This window comes from Loa loa (genome assembly GCF_000183805.2).
Source record: "Loa loa unplaced genomic scaffold supercont3.5, whole genome shotgun sequence".
In the NCBI taxonomy this organism is placed as follows: Eukaryota; Metazoa; Nematoda; class Chromadorea; order Rhabditida; family Onchocercidae; genus Loa; species Loa loa.
Window position 1 is genome coordinate 525957 of NW_018108185.1, and position 10648 is coordinate 536604.

The 10648-nt window shown below is 37.8% G+C and overlaps 1 protein-coding gene across 1 annotated transcript in view; it reads right to left on the minus strand.

The window, feature by feature from the left end:
- The window catches only part of LOAG_16487 (kinase domain-containing protein), a 37097-nt gene that overhangs the window by 3905 nt on the left and 22544 nt on the right, over positions 1-10648 (minus strand). The window contains exons 30-31 of the mRNA XM_020449139.1: positions 10089-10140; positions 9781-9906 (exon numbers count right to left, since the gene is read on the minus strand). Of these exons, the coding sequence (XP_020307399.1) occupies positions 9781-9906; positions 10089-10140 (178 nt within the window). The remainder of the gene's footprint in view (positions 1-9780; positions 9907-10088; positions 10141-10648) is intronic.

Genomic DNA, 10648 nt, shown 5'->3' on the forward strand with positions numbered 1-10648 from the left:
GTTCTCTTCAGTCTGATATTACCGCCTTGCAATGGAAGATTGAATTTCAATATGCTATCACTTCGCATGACCGAATCAAAACTACGAAGCGTATTAAAACAAGTAATCTGGCTCCAGACAATGAAAAAAAAAACCTACATTATTGGGATCGCACACATCCTGCGAATTACTCTCCCAATGCAGTTTTTTTCTACCACTTCATTGTTCTTATAATACATAGGTTTAAACCGAGTGAATACCGTTTTAACCAAGGGCGAACAATAACAACAGCGCTCCTCTCACTCGTGGAACGTAGCACACGAACAATGAAATCTTTTACACCTATCATTCCGCCATCACAGTACACTTCATAGAATGCATTTTCTGCACTGTAAACGGGAATACTATTTTTCTTATAAGAGAATGAGCAAAGTTTTGAACGGCTGAAGAAAAGGAACGAATTTAGAGGGAAGTATCTTTAGAAAGAAGTAAAGGGCCTTCCTCTTCGAAACAAAAATGCACGGAAAATCAAAGAGATGGATGGAGTGATGAAGACGATGGACAAAATATTCGACATAAAAGCCGAGAAGTGCGATACTACTATATCTACCATTACAACATCCAACCACCAACTATGTGGAACGTAACCGACTGCCATCCGCTACCTTGTCACAGTTTCAGAAAATCATTGTTGAAAGAGACAAAAAGTTAAAAATCAGTTCGAAATTGGTGGAACATGCAAGAATCGGTGCAAGACAGGATTTGGAAGGTACGGTTACTACACCAACTCCCGCCCGCTCTCTCGTGCTCCACTTCCCCAAAGTCTTCCAATATTTCCTACCCACCTTCCCCACCTCATCGTCATCCCCGTCGCCACCGTCACTACTGCCTTTGACAACGGAATGCTGCACCCTTCGTTCTCCTTCATTTCTGCTTCAAGCAATTGACTTGCTTGTTTGCGAGTTTCCTGCATTATTCTGCTTGCATTGTAGACAGCCTTTCTTTTTCGTTTCTTTCTCTCCCCCTCTCTACTTTCTTACTTTCTTCACTTCATTTCATCCATCCAATCAAATGAAGACCTCACGCGTGCGCCTCTCAATAATGATCCTTTTCCTCCGCGCGAGCACTTGACACTTGGCCGACTACATCCGCTCATTTCCTTATCAGTTCCTCCGACAGCACTATTGTCTAGTAGTCATTCGCCATGATGACAAAGAATGTCCACCCTATTGGGTACTCATCTATCAACATCGCACAAGTTTCAACATTTGTCCCTAGCCGACTCCCTCTCTCTTAATATCGACACTATCTTTGACGATATCTCAGGAAATGAACGTTGAACTAAGCGAGATCCTCCTTTAGTGGCACGGAATAGTTTGGAACAAGTTTTACTCTTCCTTCCCCACCCACTCATCCGTCTGATTCCTTCCAACTCCACTCTTTCCCAGTCAAGTTAAGACGTATTTAGCTCACTATTACAGTTCTTTCTATACAACAAATCAGCGTGATGTATGCATTGCATTACTCAAACTGTTCCTCGACCATTTTGTTTCCATCCATCTTGATCATGTCTAACTCATGTCATGTTTGGCAAATAATTCCATTATTTTATTCCTAATTAGGCTATTTAGAAATTATCGCAGATAGTCGTCACTAGTGCAGTCAAGATAGCTCAGTATATTCCTATCTTCAAGGTAAATAAGGTCATCCTTACACATTTATTCTGTATCTATAAATACTGCTGCAGTTGTTTACAGTAATATATCTCTAATTTTTGTTGTTGTTATCTGTGAGAACTCTACGATCACTTATCCTTGAGTTACTATTAAAATCTTAATGATTTGAAAAAAGAGCATAAAAGAGAAAAACTGTTAATATTGATAGTGATATCTACCGACCTTTCGAAGAGATTGATAGGTATCATTACCAGAGTGATCTTTCAAAGAGCTATGGGAATTAACAAATTCTTAATAAGTGTATTCTAATAGCAAAACCTGTTTTTTTCCCAGTAAGCAAGTGACAAGCTTTTTTTTTGTGTCAGTGAGCGTACTTTTCAAAGGTTATGTGGAGGAGAGGGCAGTTCACTGTGAAGTTTTCTTGGATTAAAGTTTAGCAGGACTTACTTGTTTATACAAAGCAATGTGCTCCGAGACCCTAATATATTACACAGTGGTTTAAAACTTGTCATTCTTGAGCCATGTGATCTTCGCCTTTGTTTGTTTTGTTTATCGAAATAAAATCTTAGAATACTACAAAGTGGAAGAAGCTAGCGTACCATTCATTTCGGTGTCACTTGGGACAAAAAGATAGGAATGAGTGAGTCCCTAAGGAGGAATGAATTTGAAACTTCGCAACGACAGGGGTCAAAACTATATCTGATGGGGAGAACAAAGAAGCAGAATAGAAATGGAAGAAACCATCTAGCGCTTGCTATGATATGCGCTGAGGGATAAATGGAAAGGATTCATTTATAGAATATCTAGAAAGAGTTCAGCGCGAATGAAATATGCTTATGAAGAATGTCTGGACTTCTCCCACTTTTCTACATCCTTTAGCTCTTCATATTCGTAAAATTGATCCTTCAGGAAAAATGCTAGCTACCCATACTTTTACTTTATATGCAAAGGACGAGTTGATTTTTGTACGTATTTCAAAAGAAAGAATGATTATGTGTTTTTACACAAGTACAAGAAATCTCGAATAGAAAAAGATCACAAAGCTAGCAGTTAAACATTTGCTCTTATCCACTCATTACTTTTAGATTGTTGGTAGTAGTTTAATCTGAATTAACGTTGCGGAGATGGGAATGTAAAAGAGCAGGTTTCAAAACATTTCATATCATATTCTTAATATTTGTGGTTTTTCCTTTCTTGTTCAGTTATATGAAAAAGGAGATAAAAGCTAACCAGATTAAGACCATGTAAATACGTTGTTGTTTTCTAGATGGGTTTAGGCAGGAAATATACGTGGAAAAATGATAAATTCTTCGTGCAAGTTGCACTTTGCGCAGGAAAAGCTATGCACTTTGGTGCCGATTTTGATGGAAAACAACATTGTTGCTGACGGCGAGGTTTCGAGTGTCCTGTTGCTATCTGCTCCATAGTAAATATTTCTCAAAGGCTTCCTTTACTCAGTATTTTTTTACCCTATATTGATAGTACTATTGATTGTGTATGTTACTAACACATCCTTTCTCTCTCTCTCTTACCCTCTCTTCTAAGTTTCAACATTCCTGCAGAATGTATCTGGTAAATTTGATGAAAAATACTTGTGTACTGCGTCGACCAGTTGGCTATCTGTTTTTATTTCAATTCAACTCTGAATAATCACTTCTTGCAGGCTAACTGAAATATTGTTGCTATGCCCTAAGCATTATCGAACCTGTGTTCTAGGAATAGGTTCATCCCATTCTTTTGATCAATATACATTTTTTAAACTAAATCAAAACTTAAATTTTTGAAGTTCACAAATCCGGTAACTGCTCTTGCAGAAGTGATTATAAGTGTACACCATTCTGTGCATATAAAGTTGAACTTGCTAATATGTCTCTAAGTCTACGAATTATAAATAGTGTAAATAGAAATCCACGAAGTGCTAATTTAAAAGATAATGGAAGCGGTTGTTGCAGTTGTTGCATAGTTCGCAGTTTCCCTGCTTATTCGTGAATGGTTCGGTCTTATATTTATATCTCATTATCGATTAATCGTTTGCATAACGACGCAGAAGATATTGAACGTAAGACATTAAACCTTAATGTGAGTGACTCACATGGATGTCGCTGATACTGGAATTCATCACGAAAAGAACTGTTAGATTTCAGTGTCATTGTAGCATCAGTCCCCCATAATGGGGTGTGATTTCATCTTTTTTCAAAACAAATACCACATTTCCCTTACAGAGTTATAGTACTAAATTTTATTTTGTGTCCTAATATCATCAAATGTGGTGTTATTATACCTGCAGAATATACTGCCAACGATAAACATAACAAAGGGGTGGCAAACAATCGACCACTTATGCAGGATTTCAAGAAATATCTTCCCAAATAACCAAAATTTTATATATTTATGAATTATGCGATTTTAAACATATTAGTCCAGAATAATAGTGGTGATGAACAATAATGAATGTGTTGTGCTCTAAACAATGCGAAAACTCCCATCCGTCGCAATCACCAGAATGACAACTATTCCACCCAAAGCTGATATGTGCGAATTAAGAAGATTCTTATAAATGGTTCTATCCAAAATGTTCACTTATCCGGTAAATGTAAGGTTAAAGTCATCTCGAAACTTCGCAATGTTGCGCGAGTAGTAGGGTTTTTGGGAGATATGGGAAACATGTTCTAAATATGTTCTACAAATAAGCTGATATTTGGATGTGACCTTAAGAGACATTGCCTGATTACTAGGCTGCCTAGTTCGTTGTAAGGTTGCGAATTCTTGTGATTCATCTGTCACTGGTACATCGTCCAGATAACTAATGCCTTATGAAAATACGCAGAACTAGAGAGAGGGGCGCGTTTGTATATTTTTTATTGTTTACTGGCACTTTGATATTATTCATCGATCAGCTTAAGTACAACAATTGGATTCATTTTTCCTCGCGGTAGCGAACCGACATCATTCGCACTTTTAGCTGCGGGATTGTAAATAAGGAGCAGCAAATAGGCAGCAAAACAACCACGGTAACAAATATAGGAGATTCTGTGGGGGTGGAGGTAGTACTAAGAGGTCAACAAACAGTGCAGTTACACGAGTCAGCGGAAAGAGAAGACTGCTTTTCCATTTTAAGGCCTGTATTTTTTGTTCTCAACTTGGTAGACTTCCGAGCTCTGTTTTCAACGATTCGTGAAAGTACAGTGCAGTATGCTATCGATATAAATTATTTCTCTTAATTTGAGCTATGAAGCGAAGCGAATGGAAAATTATGAAGACAAAGATCGAGCACTTCACTAAATGCACTTTATGTTTTTCTCATTGATATTTACGAGTAGAGTAGTACAATCGCCTTCCTCTCATGTTTACGAAGCGTTGTACTTCGGTTAAGAGGGGGCACTACAAAGCAGTAATAGCAGCCCTCTTTCTGCACCCGACCCTTCATTCATCCCCATCGTCACGGTAAATGACGGGTAGTGTCATTGATTCGTTTGCTACATACATCCTCCTCCGCACATTTTGCAAATTTTTAATTTAACGGTATTTTTTTAGACCAAATTAATGCAATACAGTTGATATTACAAAAAGTGTTGCTGGCTAAGAAAATGGAGACGAACAAGGTACCTACATCTACTTCGACCACCGTATCAGCTACTTCAGCCGCTATCAATCCATTGTTTGATCCGGTTGCACTGCAAACAGCATACTTTGCTGCTGCTCAGCTGCACAACCAATTACAGCAAAATTCTCATTTAGCTGCTACTGTTGCTGCTGCTGTTGATACAACTGCTGTATCAGCTTCTACTATCACTACTACTACCGCCAATAATATCCAGACAGCATCACATAAAGCTACAACACCACCACCCTCACCAGCAACATGCCTTCCATCATTTGTAGATAACGACCGACTCTATTCTTTACTGCCACCACAGTTACAATATTGCTTAAAGCAGCAGCAGCGTAACTTCCTACAACAGCAACAACAATCAATAAATACCTCATTGGCACATCATTTCTCAGCATTTTCACCCATAAATACGGATTTACCCGGTGCGCCTACATCCACTGCTACTACCTTACTTACACAGCCCTCTCCACTACCTCCCATACCTACTGTACCTTCCGTAGCACCACCACAGCAGCCCATAGATTTGCTTCTTATGCAAATGCAAATGGCCACAGCTGCTGCTGCCGCTGCTGCGGGATTTTTCCCTACTGCCTTCAGCGTCCTTCCACCAGTTACTGCTGCTGCACTGGGACTCTTAACGCCACAGTTTCGAATGCTACAACTTGGTGATCCGAACTTTTCAGCGTATTCAACCTCAGCAAATACGAGTGGTATATTCACGACAGATATTAGTAGTAAGGGTGCCGATGATACATCCGCTATCGAACGATCCCTACTGCAAGCACAGGTTCTTGATTTTTTCTTGTAAGCAATCAAATGCAAAACATCGATATTCTTCTGTCGTTCTATGAAAACATGCTAATGTGGGTAAATTTGGATCTTACTAACAAGTAACACCCATCCGTTTACTCAAACCATCTCCAGTGAAATTGTCAGAGGACATTTGGCAAGGCTTCTTAGAAATATACAGTCATCACGTGTTTAATTTAGGATATGCATACATTCTAATACATAAATAGACTATGATTTCAGTTTTTTTTCCTATTTGTAGATTAATTTGTTGACAAATGGATCGTCATTGTCGTCTGTTGTGAATGAGCATACATGTGCAACTGGCACGGTATCTAATGCGTCACCTAACGGTGTCACGTCTTCCCCCATACAACAGCTAAATCCTCTGTCAAACCGCAACTTTTCATCACATAACAATAATGGTAATAAACAGCAGCGTATGCAAATGAAAAGGCCTTATGATGAAATGTCAATACTACGATCTCTCTGTAGTGAAAATCACACCGCCGAACAAGAAGCTGCAGTGATATGCGGGAAGCGGAGCAGATTAGTTGCCGCCGATGAGAGCGGACGACGGAGTCTGCAGAAATCCACGAAAGGTTCTTTATTTTTAAAATTTAAAGCAAATGTAAGTTGAGGTCTGAAATAAAATGAACTCGAATGTTTTATGACAGTTCTGATTTCATATCGCTGTTCAATCTCCCTTTCATTATATATATTTTTTCAGCTTGCCACAACTCATCTAAGAGCATGAGGGAATTAGTCATGTTTCTACCCGTGCTTTATCTTATTCATGTTTACAGTTCTTTCCGAGACGAAATTGTAAATTCTGTTCGTAATCTTCACTTTTTTCTATTAATGTGAGGAAAGCGCTGTGTTTTCCATTGGCCATCAACTTTTGTATCTTAATTCGTTTTAATATCATGAACTAAAAGACCACCGCCAAAATAACCTGTTATTTCCAGAATTGCTCAGCAGAAAATATTAATTTTACTTTCGCTGACTTTCTATTTTAAGAGTATGCCAGTTGTAAACGGTCAGAGTTTCACAGTGTTACGATAGTGAATGAAGCTTGAGTATTCGCAAATTTCTCTCCACGATCAGCTGAGACGAGTGGTGTGATAGTTTTTCATTTTCAGCTTGTAACCCAGGGAAAAATCAACAGCAGTATTTAGCGGAGCTGGACAACAAAAATTTATCGGACGGGAGTTCGAAAAGTAACAAGAAAAGTGATGAAAAATGTGTAACATCAGGCCTGTTTGATGAAAATTCACCAGACCGTCATCATCCCTTAAATGTTCGTTTATTTTTCTTGTGATTCGGCTTCTACGCATTTCGATCGCACGCTCTCAGTCAAGTTTTGTAGGCTTTTTTGTTGTTGAAACTATCGTATAAACTTGCACGCAATGCTTGCGTGCAAGTTTTCCAAGAAGTGGTCTTCCCTTTCCTTCGTCCTTTCAAGATAACCAAATCTGTGAAGTTTGTCAAGTGACACATGGAGGCGTTTTATCGACCTACTATATTTCATTTTTGGCTACGAAATTGTATGTTTATCATACCGCCCGTCTAAAATAAGACTATTACAGCACCGTCCACCAGCTATGGAAGCACGATTTCTGGAATGTATGGCAGCTATTGCCCTTCATTCAAGTATTTCTTTGCCAATCAAAGATGAAAATCCGACTCGCAATACAAATGTCGGTGGGAGTAGAACAGAAGAAAACGGCATTAATAGTAAATCGGAAAGAGAGAGGCAATCTACCAAGGATATAGAGTTAGAAAATTCAAGCAGAACAGGACTGAAAAGCGTCCCACCACCTGATCGGCTTAGACCTAGTGAAAATACTTCCACCGCTACCATTAGTCCGAATGAGAATGAAAACAAAAAATACTGGCCAAATTCAGCAATAGATGAAGAACTCTGCAAAGAGCTAGAAAATTACAAGAATTCGGACGTCCCGGTGATCCATGCATTTGTCTTACCGGCAAAGCTATCCGATTCAACTTCGTCTCTCATTTCTGATGAAAAGTGTTCTCAAGATTCACCAGGTACAATGGTACCAGAATCAGTTGCTGTACCGGTTCCAATCCTCAATACACTTTTAGATCGCATTCTACAAACTATGCTTGATCCCTAGTCATGTTATGTAGTTCCCTATGTGGATTTTCGGAAATTTTTGAGGACATACTCTGTATTCAAGTAGGCGACGGAAGAAATCAATTTTCATCATTTGTGAAAACTCCCCTAGATGTGTTTGAAACTAATGGAAATCCTGGTTCGTAGAGTTCCTTCCTAACGGAAGTAGTAAGGAAAAAAGAAATTAAATCGAGTTCAAATATTACGACAATTGATCGGTTCATTATGGTGCAACTTACTGCGCAACGAAGTGATCTACTAGCCATGTCAATTTTTCATGTGTAGGTGTGCTTTCAAACTTTTTTTATCTCTAGAAATTTACAGTTAGCTGTAATCCCTAAACTGTCAGCTTCTTTTTTGTTAGTAACTCGCGATTATTTAGTCAAACGATTTCTAATACAAATTCATTTTTCGGTAACCTTTAATTCGCTATCGGCAATCTAAATTGTAGTATTAATTCCCAATAATTAAGTCTCTCAAAAAATGGGAATGTTGGGAAAAAATAGCTAACAGGAATGAGAGACGATAAAAAAACTTAGAACTTATTGTTATCGCAGTGTTTGATGAATTCTTTCTAGCGGTAGTTGTTCCATTTTTACTATTCGATTTCTTCTTTGTCGTATTCTTCTTCATCGGTGCTGGATGAATTTCAAAAAAAAAAGTGGCTAATTGGCAGGTAGAGCTTCTACAAGCAGCTGCGCCATCAATAAAAGATATACTAAATTCAGGATAAGTAAGTCTGGTATCTATTATTCCTTTTACTAATTTTATTCTTGTTATAACTCCTTCAACTGAAAATGTTTGAATGTAGTTCAGGAGTAATATCTTCGGACCTCATCATTTACCTCTTGTCATAACTGGTCACTAAAAAAACGGTCTTCCTACTTTCTACCTCATTATACTTTCCGTTTGATTTGATGTTGGACTGATCAAGTTTTTTTTTCTTTATTGTAGAAAGTAATTTTTCTGACGTGTAATATCAACTCTCATGGATACTGTGTTTTATTGTTGTCGTGTGCCTACACATTTTTTGTCTATATATAAGGGTTGATCTTTTCGTATTTGAAAATAATTTGCATCTCATATTTGTTTGCTTACATTTTCCACGAAAAACAGAGATGGGGCAATTATGTGAATCCATGAATATCTATTTACAAAGGTAAATTTCTGGACTTAGATCAGGTAGTTTGAGTGTTTGTTTACTTCATACTTTAATATTATTTTAGCAAATAGGCTTCAGACTTTAGAACTATGTATAGTTAGTAAGAGAGATTCATTTGTCATTAATTGCCAGAAGTTTTCTGCCCTCTCTTAATTTGACTCCATCCTCCTCCTCCCTCCTTCCTCAATCGCTGAAGCAAAGGACAGTGTCAATAGAAAACTGCAACGAAAGTTCTAAACTAGGAGTAAATATTATAGTGATGCTGAAGTAATAAGGGAAGGGGAAATGGCCTATCATCGTGGACAAATTATTGGGATCAGTGTGGAGTTGTCTTCAACTACTTGAAATTTTCAATGAAGTAACCCAAACTTCATTGAAGAGTAATATAGCAAAAAAAAAAATTTAATTATAAGAAACTAACCATTCCGATTTCCATGAACGTATCTGCCAACGCAGCAAGTTTTGACATAGGGTTGGAATGTGAACTAATTTTCTGCAGCGCTTGAATAGCTGACTTATAGAATTTCTTACGAGCAGTTGTGCGAATCTGCAAATCATAGACCAATTTCACCTCTGAACAGATCCAGCGTAGATGGATGTCTAAGTATTTTGTCTTTCACTCGTTTTCATGGACAGTACGCGGTTGAGCTCACGTATTACCGCCATTTGCCTTGCACTCAAGAGAATAGGAAGCCAGGATGCATTAATTTAACTTGACTGGGAACTCACCAATGACATATCGAGATCATCGACATTTTCAGTATTAACCGGCCAGAGATCCCTGTAAAAGTTCATTTCTCGAACAAGTTATTGTTTTGTCAGATGGTATTTTCAAAAGTGGTTGTGGGTCAGGTACTTATCTGTGCTTTAAATGCTTCAAATAGTTTATGCACAATCAAATAAAAGATTTCGAAATAAGCATCAAAAAATCCATAATTCATAAACATAGCACCGAACAAAACCGAGTCGAAAAAGTTCGAACACACTTCACTAAATTCTATGAGGCTTCCCGTAAGAATTTTATTAAGTTCTAGGGGAATTCTCATGAGAATAAGCGCTTTAATCCCGCGAAACTTCCGTACTTCATTAAGTTTTTTCGAATCTGTCTTACCGGTCGATCGTCTTCTGGAAAAGAATTATTACCTATGGTTTAAGTTGATTCAAATTATAAAATTAGTCTAGCTGCTTAGTAAATCATTAAATTTAACTGTGACATAGAATGGTACTTAAGAAAGCACTGTGAATAGAAAAGAAAAGGTGAAAAATACAACTGAGAAACTCAAATTCAT